This window comes from Mobula birostris, chromosome 2, assembly GCF_030028105.1.
Source record: "Mobula birostris isolate sMobBir1 chromosome 2, sMobBir1.hap1, whole genome shotgun sequence".
In the NCBI taxonomy this organism is placed as follows: domain Eukaryota; kingdom Metazoa; phylum Chordata; class Chondrichthyes; order Myliobatiformes; family Myliobatidae; genus Mobula; species Mobula birostris.
Genome location: NC_092371.1, coordinates 135858933 through 135881037, shown reverse-complemented (window position 1 = coordinate 135881037; position 22105 = coordinate 135858933). Strand labels below are relative to the sequence as shown.

The following is a 22105-nucleotide window of genomic DNA, read 5'->3' as shown; positions in this document are numbered from 1 at the left end:
CAGTGGGTGATGTGTGTATTGGACTGTACAGTGGGTGATACTGGGTGTGTGTTGGACTGTACGGTGGGTGATGCTGGGTGTGTATTGGACTGTACAGTGGGTGATACTGGGTGTGTGTTGGACTGTACGGTGGCTGATACTGGGTGTGTTTTGGACTGTATGGTGGGTGATACTGAGTGTGTATTGGACTGTACGGTGGGTGATACTGGGTGTGTATTGGACTGTACGGTGGGTGATACTGAGTGTGTATTGGACTGTACGGTGGGTGATACTGGGTGTGTATTGGACTGTACAGTGGGTGATACTGGGTGTGTGTTGGACTGTACGGTGGCTGATACTGGGTGTGTTTTGGACTGTATGGTGGGTGATACTGGGTGTGTTTTGGACTGTACGGTGGTTGATACTGGGTGTGTATTGGACTGTACAGTGGGTGATGTGTGTATTGGACTGTACAGTGGGTGATACTGGGTGTGTGTTGGACTCTACGGTGGGTGATGCTGGGTGTGTATTGGACTGTACAGTGGGTGATACTGGGTGTGTATTGGACTGTACGGTGGGTGATACTGGGTGTGTATTGGACTGTACAGTGGGTGATGTGTGTATTGGACTGTACAGTGGGTGATACTGGGTGTGTGTTGGACTGTACGGTGGGTGATACTGGGTGTGCATTGGACTGTACAGTGGGTGATACTGGGTGTGTGTTGGACTGTACGATGGGTGATACTGGGTGTGTGTTGGACTGTATGGTGGGTGATAATGGGTGTGTTGGACTGTACGGTGGGTGATAATGGGTGTGTTGGACTGTACGGTGGGTGATACTGGGTGTGTATTGGACTGTGCAGTGGGTGATACTGGGTGTGTATTGGACTGTACAGTGGGTGATACTGGGTGTGTATTGGACTGTACAGTGGGTGATACTGGGTGTATTGGACTGTACAGTGGGTGATACTGGGTGTGTGTTGGACTGTACGATGGGTGATACTGGGTGTGTGTTGGACTGTACAGTAGGTGATACTGGGTGTGTTGGACTGTACAGTGGGTGATACTGGGTGTGTTGGACTGTACAGTGGGTGATACTGGGTGTGTATTGGACTGTACACTGGGTGATACTGGGTGTGTATTGGACTGTACAGTGGGTGATACTGGGTGTGTATTGGACTGTACGGTGGGTGATACTGGGTGTGTATTGGACTGTACGGTGGTTGATACTGGGTGTGTATTGGACTGTACAGTGGGTGATGTGTGTATTGGACTGTACGGTGGGTGATACTGGGTGTGTATTGGACTGTACAGTCGGTGATGCTGGGTGTGTATTGGACTGTACACTGGGTGATACTGGGTGTGTATTGGACTGTACAGTGGGTGATGTGTGTATTGGACTGTACAGTCGGTGATACTGGGTGTGTATTGGACTGTACAGTGGGTGATACTGGGTGTGTATTGGACTGTACAGTGGGTGATACTGGGTGTGTATTGGACTGTACAGTAGGTGATACTGGGTGTGTATTGGACTGTACAGTGGGTGATACTGGGTGTGTATTGGACTGCACAGTGGGTGATGCTGGGTGTGTATTGGACTGTACAGTGGGTGATACTGGGTGTGTATTGGACTGTACAGTGGGTGATGTGTGTATTGGACTGTACAGTGGGTGATACTGGGTGTGTGTTGGACTGTACGGTGGGTGATGCTGGGTGTGTATTGGACTGTACAGTGGGTGATACTGGGTGTGTGTTGGACTGTACGGTGGCTGATACTGGGTGTGTTTTGGACTGTATGGTGGGTGATACTGGGTGTGTATTGGACTGTACGGTGGGTGATACTGGGTGTGTATTGGACTGTACAGTCGGTGATGCTGGGTGTGTATTGGACTGTATACTGGGTGATACTGGGTGTGTATTGGACTGTACAGTGGGTGATGTGTGTATTGGACTGTACAGTCGGTGATACTGGGTGTGTATTGGACTGTACAGTGGGTGATACTGGGTGTGTATTGGACTGTACAGTGGGTGATACTGGGTGTGTATTGGACTGTACAGTCGGTGATACTGGGTGTGTATTGGACTGTACGGTGGGTGATACTGGGTGTGTATTGGACTGTGCAGTCGGTGATGCTGGGTGTGTATTGGACTGTACACTGGGTGATACTGGGTATTGGACTGTACAGTCGGTGATACTGGGTGTGTATTGGACTGTACAGTGGGTGATACTGGGTGTGTATTGGACTGTACAGTGGGTGATACTGGGTGTGTATTGGACTGTATAGTAGGTGATACTGGGTGTGTATTGGACTGTACAGTGGGTGATACTGGGTGTGTATTGGACTGCACAGTGGGTGATGCTGGGTGTGTATTGGACTGTACAGTGGGTGATACTGGGTGTGTATTGGACTGTACAGTGGGTGATGTGTGTATTGGACTGTACAGTGGGTGATACTGGGTGTGTGTTGGACTGTACGGTGGGTGATGCGGGGTGTGTATTGGACTGTACAGTGGGTGATACTGGGTGTGTGTTGGACTGTACGGTGGCTGATACTGGGTGTGTTTTGGACTGTATGGTGGGTGATACTGGGTGTGTATTGGACTGTACGGTGGGTGATACTGGGTGTGTATTGGACTGTACAGTCGGTGATGCTGGGTGTGTATTGGACTGTACACTGGGTGATACTGGGTGTGTATTGGACTGTACAGTGGGTGATGTGTGTATTGGACTGTACAGTCGGTGATACTGGGTGTGTATTGGACTGTACAGTGGGTGATACTGGGTGTGTATTGGACTGTACAGTGGGTGATACTGGGTGTGTATTGGACTGTACAGCTGGTGATACTGGGTGTGTATTGGACTGTACAGTCGGTGGTGCTGGGTGTGTATTGGACTGTACAGTCGGTGATGCTGGGTGTGTGTTGGACTGTACAGTGGGTGATGTGTGTATTGGACTGTACAGTCGGTGATGCTGGGTGTGTATTGGACTGTACAGTCGGTGATGCTGGGTGTGTGTTGGACTGTACAGTGGGTGATGTGTGTATTGGACTGTACAGTCGGTGATGCTGGGTGTGTGTTGGACTGTACAGTGGGTGATGTGTGTATTGGACTGTACAGTGGGTGATGTGTGTATTGGACTGTACAGTGGGTGATGTGTGTATTGGACTGTACAGTGGGTGATGTGTGTATTGGACTGTACAGTCGGTGATGCTGGGTGTGTATTGGACTGTACAGTGGGTGATGCTGGGTGTGTGTTGGACTGTACGGTGGCTGATACTGGGTGTGTATTGGACTGTACAGTGGGTGATGTGTGTATTGGACTGTACAGTCGGTGATGCTGGGTGTGTGTTGGACTGCACGGTGGCTGATACTGGGTGTGTATTGGACTGTACAGTGGGTGATGTGTGTATTGGACTGTACAGTCGGTGATGCTGGGTGTGTATTGGACTGTACAGTGGGTGATGTGTGTATTGGACTGTACAGTCGGTGATGCTGGGTGTGTATTGGACTGTACAGTGGGTGATGTGTGTATTGGACTGTACAGTGGGTGATGCTGGGTGTGTATTGGACTGTACAGTGGGTGATGTGTGTATTGGACTGTACAGTCGGTGATGCTGGGTGTGTACTGGACTCACTGATGTGGAGACCCACAGAACTCCAACCTCTCTGGAAAAGTCTTGGTCCAAAGCTAAGAAAGTGTTTACTGCCATTGAGTGAATTCACCCAGGATCCATGGATTGGCTCCAGGAGCAGTTGTTGAGCCTCACACACTGAGGACACGTTTTACCGCGCTGTCAGCCTATACGGGCTCACACACTGAGGACACGTTTTAGACTGGGTCTTTGTTTGTGTTTTGAGATATCGTTGAAGTCTACGGACCTGATAGTTTGGGTCCATGGGCAATGTCTCCCTTGTGTGAGATGTCTGGGACCCAGGGGCACAACTGGAGATGTCAGAGCTGGCCGTTTGGGACTGTGATGTGGCTACTTCACCACAGAGACAGGTTAAAGCACGTGGAAGGACTCCCTGAGCAAAGTACGGCAATGGTCTTGATGAATGGAGGACTGGGCTAGCAGACTGTTTGCTTCCTGGTCCTGTCCCTTGTGTTCTCACGAGGTGTCAGTGTGTTACAGACACGAGACTGCCGTAGCAAGGTACGAGCTGCTGCAGAAACCCAGTGTCTCAGGCAGCATCTGCAGAGGGATGTGATCCCGATGAAAAGTCTCAACCCGCTGAGATGGTCCATTGCTTTGTTTGTACCACACCTTTCCCTCTTCTGCAGGCAGTGGCCAATGAGTCCGGACTGAACTTCATCTCAGTGAAAGGGCCCGAGCTGCTAAACATGGTGAGTCGTGGCCAGAGGGGCAGCAGCTCAGATACCCAATACACACGTGTCCACCCTCTCCTCCCCACTCCCCCCATCCCCATCCCCTCCTCTCCCCTCCCTTCCACCTTTTCCCCAAACTTTCCCCACTCCGTCCGCTCTCTCCCCCACCCTGTCTGCTCTCTCCCCCCCGTCCGCTCTCTCTTCCCTCCATCCGCTCTCTCCCCCCCCCACCCCCGGTCCGCACTCTCTCCCCCCTCCACCTCCAACTCCTTGCACCTCTTCTCTCTCCCTGCTTTCCGAACTCCTGACCTCCTTCGCCTCACACCCTCTCCCTCCCCCCCGTTTCTCCCTCACCCTCACCCTGTCTGCTTGTACCTACAGTACGTGGGTGAGAGCGAACGAGCCGTGCGCCAGGTTTTCCAGCGGGCCCGAAACTCCGCCCCCTGCGTCATCTTCTTCGACGAGCTCGACTCGCTGTGTCCGCGGAGGTCGGAGAATGAGGTGAGGGACTGGGGAGGTCACGGAGGGATAGAGTGAGAGGGAGTGGTGCTGGGGCTGGAGGGGTACCAGCTGAGTCGGGGTTGTGGTGGAGCAGCTTTGGGAGGGGCTGTGACTGACTGACTGCCTGTTGTGGGTGCCTCTCTCCCCAGTCTGGAGCCAGTGTTCGGGTGGTGAACCAACTGCTGACCGAGATGGATGGACTGGAGAGCAGGAGACAAGTCTTCATCATGGCTGCCACCAATCGCCCTGGTATACTGGGTTGGGGTCAGACCTGGGGGGTGATGGAGGTGTTGGGATGGACAGGGGGGCATTCAGACCCGGAGGCATACTGCAGCGGGTTGGATCAGAGGATGATTGGTATGTTGGGGCTCGGGCCTGGAGTGGTGGGCTGATCCCCAGCCTGACTCTCGAGCTTCACTTTGTGTGGGGCCGTGGTGAATGAACACGGGGGGGGGGGAATGGACACGGGTGGGAGTGATGCGGTGGGGGGGTGGACGTGGTCAGTGGGGAGGGGCATGGTTGGGGTGGGAGCGACAGGGTCAGGTGAGTTAACATGGTCGGGGGGTGTGGGGAAAAGCTCCTCTTTCTGACTGCCCTTTCCTCTGCCCTAGATATCATCGACCCTGCCGTGCTGCGGCCGGGCCGCTTGGACAAGACACTATACGTGGGGTTACCCCCGGCCGCTGACCGCCTTGCCATTCTCCGTACATTGACCAAGGTGAGAGGGAAGAGGTGCTGACCCCTTTGTTGCTCACAGGCCACCTCACCTACAGACCCTTCCCATGTTCCCCCACCTCCACGGACCCTTCCCACGTCCACATGCCTTGCCACCCACAGGCACACCCCACTCCCTGTCCCCTCCCGTCCCCCGAGATGACTACCTTTGAGGTCTGACTTCTCAACTTCTTTCCTCGCTCCCTGTAGTCCATTTTCCAGGAATTCCCCCTCCCGTCCCTCACTCCTGACCCCTTGCTCCTGTGTCACTGGTGGGTTCCACGCCCTGTCAGGTGTCGGAGTGTCTGGAGGTGACATCTTTGAGGTGGAAGGAGCACACTAGGGTTGGACTGCTGTGAGTGTGAGGGAGTCCTGGGGGAGGGGAGGGGAGGGAGTGCAAGCCTATCTAAAGTTTTTCCTGTGGTGGAGGGTGGAGGAGTGTTGGGGTGTGAATGTGGTGTAGATGGGGGACGATCCAGCGGGTGTACAGGGACCCCAGGCTGAGGGGTTATCCACCCAGACACCCTCAGTATCGTCGATGCTCTGTTGCAGGGTGGGACTCGCCCTCCCATGGATCATGACGTCGATCTCTGTGCGATCGCAAGTGACCAACGCTGTGACTGCTTCACGTGAGTTTATTCACTTCGCTCCGCGCTAACTGTGACCACTGTCCCGATTATGCCCAGGATGTCCTGGGCAGGGCCTGCCAGTATCCTGAAACGCCTTGGGTTCTGGGGTGGAGCCTGGTTTCTGCAATGGTGGGCATGTTCGGGTCCTGCAGCACTGCTGTTTCATCTCCACCTGCTTTGCCAATGTCTGGGGGTCCGTCGTGCCCTGGCCTCTCGGGGGCTGGTGACGCGCGCGCACCCAGTGTCTCTCTCAGCAGGCAAGTGCCCTGATCTGCTTTGTTGTGTACTCTTCAGTGGGGCTGACCTGTCGGCACTGGTGCGGGAAGCGTCCATTAATGCTCTGAGGCAGCAGCTCATGGAGCCAGGTGAGAACACGGTGCCTTCTCTCCCCCTCCCTCTGCTGTCCATCACCCCTCCCACCCCCACCTCTCCGTGCTAACAACTCTGGCGGACACTAGAACCGGGGTGGGAAGAGGGCAGAATGAGACTCTGACTCCAGGTACACAGGCCACCAGGAGTGGCAACACAGGTAGAGAGGGTGGTGAAGGAGACACAAGTAGAGAGAGAGATGAAGGAGAGGGAAAGGGAGAGGGTGGTGGAGGAGGTGGGGGGAGAGTGGCGAAGGAGGTGGGGGGAGGGTGGCGAAGGAGGTGGGGGGAGGGTGGCGAAGGAGGTGGGGGGAGGGTGGTGAAGGAGGTGGGGAGAGGGTGGTGAAGGAGGTGGGGGGAGGGTGGTGAAGGAGGTAGGGAGGGTGGTGACGGAGGTGGGGGGAGGGTGAAGGAGGTGGGGAGGGTGGTGACGGAGGTGGGGAGAGGGTGAAGGAGGTGGGGAGGGTGGTGAAGGAGGTGGGGGGAGGATGGTGAAGGAGGTGGGGGGAGGGTGGTGAAGGAGGTGGGGAGGGTGGTGACGGAGGTGGGGGGAGGATGGTGATGGAGGTGAGGGGAGGGTGGTGAAGGAGTTGGGGGGAGGGTGGTGAAGGCGGTGGGGAGGGTGGTGGAGGAGGTGGGGGGAGGGTGAAGGAGGTGGGGAGGGTGGTGACGGAGGTGGGGGGAGGTGGGGGGAGGGTGGTGAAGGAGGTGGGGAGAGGGTGGTGGGGAGAGGGTGGTGGAGGAGGTGGGAGGGTGAAGGAGGTGGGGAGGGTGGTGACGGAGGTGGGGGGAGGGTGGTGAAGGAGTTGGGGGAGGGTGGGGAGGGTGGTGGAGGAGGTGGGGAGGGTGGTGACGGAGGTGGGGGGAGGGTGGTGAAGGAGGTGGGGAGAGGGTGGTGGGGAGAGGGTGGTGGAGGAGGTGGGGGGAGGGTGAAGGAGGTGGGGAGGGTGGTGACGGAGGTGGGGGGAGGGTGGTGAAGGAGTTGGGGGAGGGTGGTGGAGGAGGTGGGGGGAGGGTGAAGGAGGTGGGGAGGGTGGTGACGGAGGTGGGGGGAGGTGGAGAGGGTGGTGAAGGAGGTGGGGGGAGGGTGGTGAAGGAGGTGGGGAGAGGGTGGTGAAGGAGGTGGGGAGGGTGGTGGAGGAGGTGGGGGGAGGGTGAAGGAGGTGGGGAGGGTGGTGACAGAGACACAGGTAGAGAGAGTTCCAAAGTCTCCCCACTCTGGCAGTGTCAGACATAGTAATTGCTAGAAACACTGGGTGAAGGGAAGGAGGTCTCTGAGGGGATTCGAGGAGGAATTTTTCACCCAGGCGGCGGCTGGAGTTGGGAACGTCCTGCCTTAGCGGTGGTGGAGTTGGAGACTCAGGACAGACACTGGGACGTGGAGTCAGTTTTGGTAGGCACTGTGGGCAGTGTGAATTTTGTGAGCTGTGTGTGTATTGTCAGACTGCATAATGTCCCTGCTGCCCTGTACATTCCCTCTCCTCTCCTCTCCTGCATGTGACAGCTATTCTCCCTTGTCCCCTCTGTCCCCCATTAACTGTTAGTGTCTTCCAGCCGCTTGTCCGAAACTGCAAGTGACACGGCAACATTTCGAAGCAGCTTTTGAGAAAGTCAAGCCTTCTGTCTCCAAAAAGGTGAGATCACGGATCAGCAAACCTTGCAAAGACTGAGATCAGAAAACTTGGGATTTAGCCAGCAGGTTAGGCAGCATCGGGGGTAGGGGGGAGAAAACTGTCAACGTTTTGGGTGATGTTTTCATCTTCAGAGACGGGGAAGTGGGAATGTCTGAAATGCTGGGGAGCCAAACTGTAGAAAGCCAGCTGCTGGAAGAGCTCAGCAGGTCAAGCCGCACCTGTAGAGATGGGGAGGGAGTCGGCGTTCCAGGGCGAGCGGCACCTGTAGAGACGGGAGGGAGTCGGCGTTCCAGGGTGAGCGGCACCTGTAGAGACGGGGAGGGAGTCGGCGTTCCAGGGCGAGCGGCACCTGTAGAGACGGGGAGGGAGTCCGCGTTCCAGGGCGAGCGGCGCCTGTAGAGACGGGGAGTGAGTCCGCGTTCCAGGGCAAGCCGCACCTGTAGAGACGGGGAGGGAGTCGGCGTTCCAGGGCGAGCCGCACCTGTAGAGACGGGGAGGGAGTCGGCGTTTCAGGTTGAGATGTTTTGTCAGGACAACCGAGTGTAAATCGGGGGCCCAAGAACCTTCGGTTAACGGTAGAGGTCCATGGCATAAGAAAGGTGTTGAACCTCTGGTGTACGAGGAGGAGAGTGTATCAGAGGTGGACTGAGGGCGAGTGAGGGATGAAAAGTAGGAGAGGAGGAAGGGTGAAGTTGGGAGACAGGCAGGTGGAAGCAGACAGAAAAAGGGGTGAGGATAGGAGCTGACAGGCAAGAGGTGGAACTGGGTGAAGGGGGAGATGGGTAGATGCAGGGTGTTGTGTCGCGTGGGAGACTGGTGGATGCTGGAATTGGATAAGTAAGGAAGGTGAGAAGCGGAACCAGTTATGGCGGTGGGTGGAGTGATGGAAGAGACTAATCAGGAAGAGGGGTGGTGAAGGTGCCAAGTGGGAGAGGCTGGTGATGACTCTAGCTGATCTGTCTGGGGGAGGTAGATAACTGGGACAGGAAGAAAGTGGGGAACAACTCTGATCTAAAGCACCACAAAGCAGAACTGAGAGAGAATGCAGGTGAAGATGTCAGGCATTATCTGTGGAGAGAGGTGATTAATGTTACAGGTTGATGACCTTTCCTCATAGGAGGCAAGTTCTGATACAAACTGGGAGGGCTGGTTAACTGAGAGCAGGTGATAAAATCTTAACACATAGGAGCAGAATTAGGCTGTTTCGGTCATCGAGTTTGCTTTGCCATTTCATCATGGCTAATCCAATTTTCCTCTCAGCCCCAATCTCCTGCCTTCTCCCTGTATGCCCTTATGCCCTGACTAAGAATCTATCAACCTCTGCCTTATATATACATAAAGACTTGGCCTCCATAGCTGCCTGTGACAAAGAATTCCATAGATTCATCACTATCTGTCTAAAGAAATTCCTCCTCTTCTCCGTTCTAAAAGGATGCCCCTCTATTTTGAGGCTGTGTCCTCTGGCCTTAGACTCTCCCACCATAGGAATCATCCTCTCCATGTGCACATTATCAAGGCCTTTCACCAATCAATGGGTTTCAATTAGGTTACCCTTCAATCTTCTGAATTCCAGTGAGTACAGGCCCTGAGCCATCAAATGTTCTTCATGTGACAAACTATTCAATCCTGGAATCATTTTCATGAACCTCCTTCGAACCCTCTCCAGTTTCAATACAACCTTTATAAGGTAAGGGGCCCAAAACTGCTCACAATACTCCAGGAGAGGCCTCACCAGTACTCAACATTACACCCTCACTTTTACATTCTAAATGGACCAAAGATGAACTGTTGTTACTTAAGGAGAGAGGCTCTGGGTAGGCATGTTGGGTGCTTTTACAACCTGCGAAGGAAGCTGTGGTTGAGGAGTCATTTGGGAAATGGTGAGGTGGTCATCAGAATAGATACAACAGGGCGGGGAAAAGGGAATGGAGAAGATTGTTTCAGGAAGCAGAGTGAGAGGGATGTAGTCAAATATGGAGATTCGTTGGGCTTATGGGAGACATTGGGTGCTATCTATCCCTTCGATAAAAGAAGGTGGTTGGCAAAGAGCAGTTATATACTGCTCTTGTACCAAATGGCAGGCAATGACGAGAGTGATTCACAGAGCTGTGATCCCGGCAAGTCATGGCGGAGATGGAATATCCCCAAGTCTGCGGATGACGAAGGTGGGAGAGAGGCTGAGCTGTGGAGGAGATACAGAGAGGCTTAGACTGACTGAGGCAGCTTGAGGGAGTGAGCCGATGGGTCAGTGTGAGCTGAAAGTGGCAAAGTGAAGTCAGATTGTTATCCAAATGGTGAGAGATTGGGAAGGGGGAATGTGCAGAGACCTGTCGCTGAATGTAAGCAAATAGGTACAGCAGACAATTTAAAAGGGGAATGCAATGCTGGCCGTCATAGTGAGAGGATTTGAGTGCAGGAGCAGTGGTGTCTTGTTGTAATTGTACAGTGCCCTGGTGAGACTCACACCTCGAGGACCGTGGGCCGTTGTGAGGAAGGATGAGATTGTTCAGTGCGGGTAGACCAGACTGCTGGAATGGTGAAGAGATTGGGTTTATATACGCTTAAGTTTAGAAGAATGAAAGGGGATCTGATGGAAGGACACAGACTGGCCTGGGTGAGATGGGCTGAGTGGCTGTGCAAGGAAGAGGTTGACCTTACTGGGATGGGGTAGAGGTGTTGGACCTCCATGATAAAAATGACCAGGTTGTGATCAGGCATTTGGAAACTGTCGGCGTTTTGGAGTCTGCAGTAGGTGGAATGGGGCAAGTCAAAGGAGAAAGAGTAATGCACTGCAGGACTGGGACAGGTTGAAATGATGAGTTTGCTGGATTCGGGGAGAAACAGGATTGAACAATTCAAATGCCAAGGCTTGATCACCCTACCAGAGAAAGGATGTTATTATACTGGAAAGAGTGCAGAGAACATTTACAGTTGCAAGAAGTCCGTGAGCCCTTTGCAATTACCTGGTTTTCTGCATTAATTGCTCATAAAATGTTCCCTGATCTTCATCTAAGTCACAATAATGGACAAACACAATGTCTAAAGTAATAACACACAAACAATTGTACTTTTCATGTCTTTATTGAACACACTGTTTAATCATTCACAGTCTATGCTGGTAAAAGTATGTGAACCCTTATATTTAATAACTGGTAGAACCTCCTTTAGCGACAGTAACCTCCACCAAGAGTTTGCTACAGCTGCTGATCAGACTTGGCACAATGGCGAGGTGAAATTTTAGACCATTCCTCCATTGAAAACTGTTTCAGTTCATCAGTATTTCTGGGATACCATGCATGAACAACTGTCTCGAGGTTATGCCACTGCATTTCAATTGGGTTAACGTTTGAACTCTCGTCTTGGCCATTCCAAAACACAAAATTTTCTTCTTTTTAAACCATTCTGTTTCAAATTCCCTTGTGTTTCGAATCATTGTCTTGCGGCATCTCCAATTTCTATTAAGCTTCAGGTGACAGGCCATTGTTCAGATATTCTCCTGTAAAATGTCTTGATACAATTTTGAATTCATTGTTCCCTTAATGAATGCAAGCTGTCCAGGCCCCGAGGCAGCAAAGCAGCCCCAAACCATGATGCTCTTTCCACTATGCTTCACAGCTGGGATGAGGTTTTGGTGTTGGTGTGCAGTGCCCTTTTCCCTCCAGACACAGCGGTGTGCATTTTTGCCAAAAAAGTTCAACTTTTGTCTCATCTGTCCACAGAACACTGTCCCAGAAGCATTGTAGAACATCCAGGTGGTCATGCAGCAATGTTTTGTTTGGAAAACAGTGGTTTCCACTGTGGTGTCCTTCCATGAACACCATTCTTGTTGAGATTATTTCTTGTTGTGAACAGAGACTTTAGCAACTTCTGGAGATTTCTGCAGGTCTTTTGCTGTTATCCTTGGGTTCTTTTTCCCCTCCTTCAGCATTGCACGCTGTGCCCTTGGTGTGATCATTGCAGGATGCCCACTCCTAGGGAGAGTAGCAACAGTACTGAATTTGCTCCATTTGTAGACAAGTTCTCTTACTGTGGACTGATGAACACTGAGGTCTTTAGAAATGCTCTTGTAACCTTTTACAGCTTCATGCATCTCTAGAATTCTGCACATAAACAGATCTTTCTGAGTGTGTCTTTTATATAGGGCACCTCTACAACCCACACCTTTAATCTCATCTGATTGATTCGTACAGTCGACATTTTGAGCTGAGACCCTTCCCAGTCCTGCTGATAGGTCTCAGCCCAAAACATTGACTGTACTTTTTCCATAGATGCTGCCTGGCCTGCTGAGTTCCTCCAGCAATCTGTGTATTGCCTGGATTTCCAGCATCTGCAGATCTTCTCTTGTTTGTGACCTCAGAGGTTCACATACTTAATGGAGCCTAGACTGTGATTGTTCAAATGGTGTACTCATAGTGACAAGAAGTAGTTTAATTGATTTGACTTTATTTCTTACATCCTTCACATACATGAGTAAAAATCTTTGCATTATGTCTCCATCTGAATGTGCAATGTGCAAATTATAGTTATAGGCATCCGCTAGGCTCGTGAGACCATGGAATTGTGCCTTGGAAGGTTTCCAGGGTGCAGGCCCGGGCAGGGTTGTATGGAAGACCAGCAGTTCCCTATGCTACAAGTCTCCCCTCTCCATGACACTGATGTTGTCCAAGGGAAGGGCACTAGGGCTGATACAGCTTGGCACCAGTGTCGTCGCAGAGCAATGTGTGGTTAAATGCCTTGCTCAAGGACACAACACATTGCCTCAGCTGGGGCTCGAACTAGCGACCTTCAGATCACTAGCCAAATGCCTTAACCACTTGGCCACATGGCAATTGTAGTAATTTGTAATAATTAGCATATACAGTAAGATAGACAACAGAACAGTCAATATAACTTAGAAATACAATTGTATCAGTATGAATTAATCAGCCTGGTGGAAGAAGCTGTCCTGGAGCTTGCTGGTCCTGGCTTTTATGCTGTGGTACCTGTTCCCGGATAGTAGCAGCTGGGAGAGTGTGTAGTTTGGGTCTCCATTGATCCTTTGGGCCCTTTTTACGCACCTTTCTGTAAATGTCCAGGATTGTAGGAAGTTCACATTTACAGATGTGCTGGGCTGTCCACACCACTCTCTGCAGAGTCCTGCAATTGAGGGAAGTACAGTTCCCATAGCAGGCAGGGATGCAGCCAGTCAGGATGCTCTCAATTGTGCCCCTGTAGAAAGTCCTCAGGATTTGGAAGTCATGCTGAACTTCCTCAACTGAGGCGAAAGAGGCACTGTTGTGTTTTTTTCACCACACAGCCGGTTTGTACAAACCACGAGGTCCTTCCTGATGTTTATGCTGAGGAACTTGAAGCTGTTCACCCTCTCAACCCCAGATTCATTAATGTCAATAGGGGCTAGCCTGTCTCCATTCCTCCTGTAGTCCCCAACCAGCTCCTTTGTTTTTGTGACATTGAGGGAGAGGTTGTTTTCTTGACACCACTGTGTCAGAGTGATGACTTCTCTGTAGGCTGCCTCGTTATTATCGGAGATTAGGCCAATCAGTGTGGTATCATCTGCAAATTTAATTAGCAGATTGGAGCCATGAGTGGTGACACAGTCATGGGTATACAGAGAGTAAAGGAGGGGGCTCCAGTGTTGAAGGTCAGCGGGTGGAGGTGAAGGAGCGCACTCTTACCACCTACCGGCAATCTGACAGGAAGTCCAGGATCCAGCTGCACAAGGCAGAGGTCCCTGAGCTTCTTGTCAAGCCTGGAGGGAATTGTAGGGGGTCCAGTTTGGGTGGTAGCGTGCTGCAGATGTAGTCCTTGACCAGCCTCTGAAAGCATTTGCTTATTATCGAGGTGAGTGCGACAGGACGCCAGTCATTCAGACATGTCACCATGGTCTTTTTAGGTACAGGGACAATGGTGGATGTTTTGAAGCAGGAGGGCACTCTACATGGGGAGAAGGAGAGATTAAAAATGTCTGTAAACACACCAGCCAGAATTAGTATAATCGTGTGTTTTCAGTTCAGATAGATTGTATTTGACTTGGATGAAGATTAGAGCACATTTTATGAGTAATTAGTGCAGAAAACCAAGTAATTGCGAAAGGCTCACAAACTTTTTCTTTGCTACTGTACAAGGATGTTGCTGGAAATTGAGGGACTGAGTTATAAGAAATTGGACAGGCAAGGATTTCATTCCTTGCAGTATAGGGGACTGAGGTGATTTAACAGCGGTTTATAAAATCATGATGGACATGAATAGAGTGACCGTGCGCAGCCTTTTTCCCAGGCTGGGGAAATCAAGACCTTAGGGTAGAGACTTAGGGTGAGAGGGGAAGTTGAGAAAGGTTTAATCGAAATGTAGACCATCAGACACAGGAACAGAATTGCACCATTCAGCCCATTGAATCTGCTCCCATTTCGTCGGGCTGATCCATTTCTCTCCCCAGAACCTTTCACGGCCTGGCTGATCAAAAACCTATCAACCACTGCCTTAAATACACCCAATGACCTGGCCTCCATAGCTGCCTGTGGCAATGAATTCCACAGATCCACCACCTTCTGGTTAAAGAAATTTATGCTCATCTCAGTTCTAAACAGATATCCTTATATCCTGATGTTGTGCCTTCTGATCCTTGACTCCCCCACTGTAGGAAATGTTTTCTCCACATCCACTCTATTGCAGGTTTCAATTAGATCTCCCCTCCCCCACCATACTTCTAAATTCCAGCGAGTAAAGGCGCAAGCCATCAATCGCTTCTCATACGATAAGCCTTCATTCCCAGAATCATTCTTGTGAACCTCCTCTGAAACCTTTCCAATAGTAGCACATCTTTTCTCAGATAAGGAGCCCAGAACTGCCCACAATATTGCAACTGAGGCATCACCAGTGTTTCATAAAGCCTCAGTATTACATCCTGGCCGTTATGTACTGACTGACCCTCTTGAAATGAATGCTAAAGTCGCATTTGGCTTCCTCACCACCAACTGGACCTGCAACTTAACCTTCAGGAAATCCTGCACCTCTGATTTTTGTATTTTCTCCATGTTTAGAAAATAGTCTGTGCTTTTATTTCTTTTACCAAAGTTCATGACCACACACTTCCATTTGTCACTTCTTTGCCCATTCGCCGTCTGTCTAAATTCTTCTGCAGCCTCCCTGCTTCCACACCACTACCTGTCCCTGCGCCCGTCACCTCCGTGACACTACCTGTCCCTGCGCCCGTCACCTCCGCGACACTATTTTTGGCCTATTTTTTTTTTCATGTACTTCCAAGTACCCCAAAACCACATCCTTAACAACATCTTCCAAACCACTGAAGTCTGGCTATAATTTCCTTTCTTTCTCCTCCCTCCATTCTTGAAGAGTAGAGTGACATTTGCAATTTTCCAGTCATCTGGAACCATTACAGAATCTAGTGATTTTTGAAATATCATTACTAATGCCTCCATAACCTCTTACAGAACCCTGGGGTGTAGGTGACATTTGACCCAGGTGACTTATCTACCTTAAGGCCTTGCAGTTTCCCAGGAGTCTTCTCTCTAGTAATAGCAACTGCACTCATTTCTGCCCTCTGTAACCCTCGAACATCCAGCATACTGCTACTGTCTTCCAGTGAAGAATGAATGATGCAAAATACTTTTTCAGTCTGTCCATTTCCTTGTCCTGTTACTACCTCTCCAGTGTCATTTTCCAATGGTCCATTATCTGCTCTTCTCTTTTTTACTCTTTGATATTGTTGCCTAGCTTACCTTCATATTTTATCTTTTCCCTTTTGAAATTGCTTTCTGTTGGTTTTTAGAAGTTTCCCAGTCCTGTAACTGCCCAAATTTTTGTCCTGTTATATGCACTCTCTTCTTGCTATTATGTTGGTTTTGACTTCTCTTTGTCAGCTACGATTGCATCATCCTGCCTTCAGAATACTATTTCTTTGCATGTATCTGTCTTGCCCCTTCCAAATTGCACCCAGAAACTCTAGCCATTGCTGCTCTGCGATCATCCTTAACAATAAACCTTGGCCAGCTCCCCTCTCCTACCTCTATAACCATGTAACAATTATAGCACGGAAACAGGCCATCTCGGCCCTCCTTGTCCATGCCGAACGCTTACTCTCACCTAATCCCACTGACCCGCACTCAGCCCATAACCCTCCATTCCTTTCCTGTCCATATATCTATCCAATTTAACTTTAAACGACAACATCGAACCTGCCTCAACCACTTCTGCTGGAAGCTCGTTCCACACAGTTACCACTCTCTGAGTAAAGAAGTTCCCCCTCATGTTACCCTGAACTTTTTCCCCTCACTCTCAACTCATGTCCTCTTGTTTGAATCTCCCCCACTCTCAATGGAAAAAATCTATCCACGTCAATCTATCCCCCTCATAATTTTAAATACCTCTATCAAGATCCCTCAATCTTCTACACTCCATAGAATAAAGACCCAGCTTGTTCAACTTTCTCTGTAACTTAGGTGCTGAAATCCAGTTAACATTCTAGTAAATCTTCTCTGTACTCTCTCTATTTTGTTGACATCTTTCCTATAATTCGGTGACCAGAACTGTACACAATACTCCAAATTTGGCCTTACCAATGCCTTGTACAATTTTAACATTACATCCCAACTCCTATACTCAATGATCTGATTTATAAAGGCCAGCATACCAAAAGCGTTCTTCACCACCCTATCCACATGAGATTCCACCTTCAGGGAACTATGCACCATTATTCCTAGATCACTCTGTTCTACTGCATTCTTCAGTGCCCTACCATTTACCATGTATGTCCTATTTTGATTAGTCCTACCAAAATGTAGCACCTCACATTTATCAGCATTAAACTCCATCTGCCATCTTTCAGCCCACTCTTCCAACTGGCCTAAATCTCCCTGCAAGCATTGAAAACCTACTTCATTATCCACAACTCCACCTATCTTAGTGTCATCTGCATACTTACTAATCCAATTTACCACCCCATCATCCAGATCATTAATGGATATAACAAACAACATTGGACCCAGTACAGATCCCTGAGGCACATCCCTAGTCACCGGCCTCCAATCTGACAAACAGTTATCCACCACTACTCTCTGGTGTCTCCCATCCAGCCACTGCTGAATCTATTTTACTACTTCCATATTAATGCCTAATGATTGAACCTTCCTAACTAACCTTCCGTGTGGAACCTTGTCAAAGGCCTTACTGAAGTCCATATAGACAACATCCACCGCTTTACCCTCAGCAACTTTCCTAGTAACCTCTTCAAAAAAATTCAATAAGATTTGTCAAACATGACCTTCCATGCACAAATCGATGTTGACTGTTCGTAATCAGACCCTGTCTATCCAGATAATTATACATACCATCTCTAAGAATACTTTCCATCAATTTACCCACCACTGACGTCAAACTCACAGGCCGATAATTGCTAGGTTTACTCTTAGCACCCTTTTTAAACAATGGAACAACATGAGCAATACGTCAATCCTCTGGCACCATCTCCGTTTCTAATGACATTTGAAATATTTCTGTCAGAGCCCCTGCTATTTCTACACTAATTTCCCACAAGGTCCTAGGGAATATCCTGTCAGGACCCAGAGACTTATCTACTTTTATATTCCTTAAAAGCGCCAGTACTTCCTCTTCTTTAATCATCATAGTTTCCATAACTTCCCTATCTGTTTCCCTTATCTTACACAATTCAATATCCTTCTTCTTAGTGAATACCGAAGAAAAGAAATTATTCAAAATCTCCCCCATCTCTTTTGATTCCACACACAGCTGTCCACTCTGGTTCTCTAAGGGTCCGATTTTATCCCTCACTATCCTTTTGCTATTAATATAACTGTAGAAATCCTTTGGATTTATTTTCACCTTACTTGCCAAAGCAACCTCATATCTTACCCTTTCTAATTTCTTTCATAAGATTCTTTTTACATTCTTTTTGTTCCTCGAACACCTCATTTACTCCATGCTGCCTATATTTATTGTAGATGTCTCTCTTTTTCCAAACCAAGTTTCCGATATCCCTTGAAAACCATGGCTCTCTCAAACTTTTAACCTAAGAGGAACGTAAAGATTCTGTACCCTCAAAATTTCACCTTTATATGACCTCCATTTCTCTATTACATGCTTCCCATAAAACAATCTGTCCCAATCCACTCCTTCTAAATCCTTTCACGTCTCCTCAAAGTTAGCCTTTCTCCAATCAAAAATCTCAACCCTGGGTCCAGACCTATCCTTCTCCATAATTATATTGAAACTAATGGCATTGTGATCACTGGACCCGAAGTGCTCCCCAACACATACCTCTGTCACCTGACCTATCTCATTCCCTAACAGGAGATCCAACACTGCCCCTTCTCTAGTTGGTACCTCTATGTATTGCTGCAAAAAACTATCCTGCACACATTTTACAAACTCCAGACCATCCAGCCCTTTTACAGTATGGGCTTCCCAGTCTGTGTGTGGAAAATTAAAATCTCCCATGATCACAACCTTGTGCTTACTACAAATATCTGCTATCTCCTTACAAATTTGCTCCTCCAATTCTCACTCCCCATTAGGTGGTCTGTAATACACCCCTATAAGTGTTACTGCATCCTTCCCGTTCCTCAATTCCACCCAAATAGCCTCCCTAGGGGAGTCCTCTAATCTATCCTGCCAGAGCACCGCTGTAATATTTTCTCTGACAAGCAATGCAACACCTCCCCCTCTTGTCCCTCCAATTCTATCACACCTGAAGCAACGAATTCCAGGAATATTTAGTTGCCAATCACACCCCTCCTGTAACCATGTTTCACTAATAGCTACAACATCATACTTCCAGGTATCAATCCATACTCTAAGCTCAACCACCTTTCTTATAATGCTCCTTGCATTAAAATAAATGCATTTAAGAGATTTCCCACCTCTTACTCTCTGCTTATCACTAACGGTGCAAACAACTTTACTATTTTCTTTTTCTTCCTTCTCCCCTACATCTGTTCCTACACTCTGGTTCCCCTCCCCTCTTGTATCTATTTTAAATCCACTGGAGCCTCTCTAGCAAACCTACCTGGACGAATATTTGTCCCCCTCCAGTTCAGATGTAAACCGTCCCACCGGAACAAGTCCCACCTTCCCTGGAAAACTGCTCAATTATCTATAAATCTGAAGCCCTCCCTCCTGCACCATGTCTTCAGCCACGTGTTGATCTGTGCTATCTTACTATATTTCTAAACCCGCCTGCACGTGGCACTGGTAGCAATCCTGAGATTGCTATCCTGGAGGTCTCGTCCTTTAACTTGGCGCCTAACCCCCTAAACTCACCTTTCAGAACCTCCTCACTCTTCCTACCCACGTCCTTGGTCCCTACATGGACCATCACATCCGGCTGTTCACCCTCCCTCTTGAGAATACTGAGAACTCGATCCGAGATATCGCGGACCTTGACACCAGAGAGGCAACAGACCATCCGGGATTCTTGATCTCCTCCACAGAACCTCTTATCTGTTCCCCTATCGAAACTCCAATCACTACTGCTCTCCTCTTTTCCCTCCTTCCCTTCTGAGCTGAGGGTCCCATCTTGGTGCCAGAGACACAACCACTGCAACTTGTCCCTGGTAAATCGTCCCCACCAACAGTATCCAAAACGGTATACTTATTATTGGTGGGAACAACCACAGAGGTGCTCTGCTCATTCTGTCTATTCCCCTTCCCTCTCCTGACAGTCACCCAGCTACCTGTCTCCTGACTCTTAGGGGTGACTATCTCTCAGTAACTCCTGTGTATTTCTGCCTCCCGAATGATCCAAAGTTCATCCAGCTCCAGTTCCCTAACTCAGTTTGGAGCTGCAGCTGGATGCACCTTTTACAGGTGTAGTCATCAGGGACAATTGTGCTCGCCCTGACTTCCCACATACTGCAAACAGAGCACTCAACTGCCCTAACTGCTGCCTCCATTACCTACTCTTAAGGTAATTAGATTTATTAAAGGAACTTACCCGGCCTTACCTCACTTGGAGTGAAGCTCTTCCTCAGCCTCTGGAGCCAAGGCCTTCCTACTCTGTCTCCCTCTACTCCGTCGCCCGCTCTGTTAATCTTCTCTCTTTCAAACACTCCCGCTCCCTCATGGTCCGACTTACACGCGCTTGCGCAGTTATGCCCCGTTCAACTGCCAAAGAAATGGCAGTTCCTTGTACTTCACTGGAATACTGATACATCTGTCTTTAGCTTCTCCCTCTCAACTTGCAGGGTGAATTATGATCACTGCCCGAGGGCTCCTTTACTTTCAGCTCCCTACTCAAATCTGGTACATTACACAACACCCAAAACAGAATAGCTGATTCCCCTAGTGGGCTCAACCACAAGCTGCTCTAAAAAGCCATTTTGTAGACATTCTACGAATTCTCTCTTGGGATCTAGCACCAATCCTGATTTTTCCCAATCTATCTGAATATTGAAATTCCCCATGATTATTGAAATATTCCCTTTTTACATGCCTTTTCTATCTCCCATTTAAACTTGTAGCCCACATCCTCGCTCCTGTTCGGAGGCTTGTATGTAACTCCTATCAGGGTGTTTTTTTTTAATCCTTGCAGTTTCGTAACTTTACCCACAAGAATTCTACATCTTCTGATCCTGTGTCACCTCTTTCTAAGAGTTTGATTTCATTTATTACCAACAGAGCCATACCAACCCTCTGACTGCCTACCTGCCCTTTCGATACAATGTGTATCCTTGGATGTAAAGCCCCCAACGATAATCCTCTTTTCAGCCATGACTCAGTGATGCCCACAATGCCATACCTGCCAATCTCTAACTATGCTACAAGATTATCTCCCTTATACCATATACTGCATGCATCTGAATACAATGCCTTCAACCTGTATCTGTCACCCTTCTACATTGCAATTCATCCCACTGATTACAATTTTGCCCCATTGTCTGCCAGTCCTTTCTGACAGTCTGACTCACTACACTGCTTTGAATCCAACAGCCCCATTCTCGACCTTATCAGTCTGGCTGCCCTCCCCTCCAAATTAGTTTAAACCCTCTCCCAACAACTCCAGCAAGCCTGCCTGCAAAGGTATTGGTGCTCTTCAGGTTCAGATGTAACCTGTCCCTTTTGTAGAGGTCATACCTTCCCTAGAAAAGATCACAATGATCCAGAAATCTGAAACCCTGTCCCCTGCACCAGATTCTCAGCCACACATTCATCTGCCAAATCATCCTATTGTTACTCTCAGTGGCACAGGAAACAAGCCAGAGATTACTACCATGGAGAATCTGTTTCTCAGCTTTCTACCCAGCTCCCTAAATTCTCCAAGGACCTCCTCACTCTTCCTACCTACGTCATTGGTGCCAATATATACACCAAGACTTCTAGCTGCTCACCTTCCTCCTTTAGAAGGCCATGGAGGCAATCCGAGACATCCCTGACCCAGCCAACATACCATCTGGGTGATTCTATCCTTCTGTATGCTCCTCTAACTATGGAATCCCCTTTCACTACTGCAGTCCTCTTCCTAGAAAGAGTCACCTCCCCCTCCCTGCCCCCACAACAGTATATTTATTAATGAGGGCAATGGCCATAGTGGTACTCTGATTTATATGCCTCCTGCAATTTCGGGGTGTCTGCCTCCCTGTAGCTCATATCTATCATTTCCTGTATGTTGCCCAACTTGACGGGCAAGTTTGTTTTTACACAGTATGAAATGAGCTGCCAGAAGGAGGCTGAGCCAGAGGCAAAAGACTGTTGGACAGGTACATGGATTGGAATGGCCAGGTTATGGACTTAATACTGGTGAATGACACCAGCTTAGATGGGCCTCTTGGTTGGCATGGACCAGGAGACTCAAAAGGCCTGTTTCTGTGTTGTATGACTATCACAAGATAGAAATTAAATCAGTGTCTAACTGGAGTCAGTGGCCTACTGTTCAATGGTGAGGGGTTTTTGAGGTGTTCAGGCTCAAGTTGAAGTCATGT

The 22105-nt window shown here is 49.1% G+C and overlaps 1 protein-coding gene across 1 annotated transcript in view; it reads left to right on the top strand.

The window, feature by feature from the left end:
• Positions 1–22105, top strand: part of nvl (nuclear VCP like) — a 57767-nt gene that overhangs the window by 28341 nt on the left and 7321 nt on the right. Inside the window, exons 12-18 of the mRNA XM_072248882.1 lie at positions 4263–4325; positions 4689–4808; positions 4958–5057; positions 5420–5526; positions 6075–6151; positions 6446–6516; positions 8074–8153. Of these exons, the coding sequence (XP_072104983.1) occupies positions 4263–4325; positions 4689–4808; positions 4958–5057; positions 5420–5526; positions 6075–6151; positions 6446–6516; positions 8074–8153 (618 nt within the window). The remainder of the gene's footprint in view (positions 1–4262; positions 4326–4688; positions 4809–4957; positions 5058–5419; positions 5527–6074; positions 6152–6445; positions 6517–8073; positions 8154–22105) is intronic.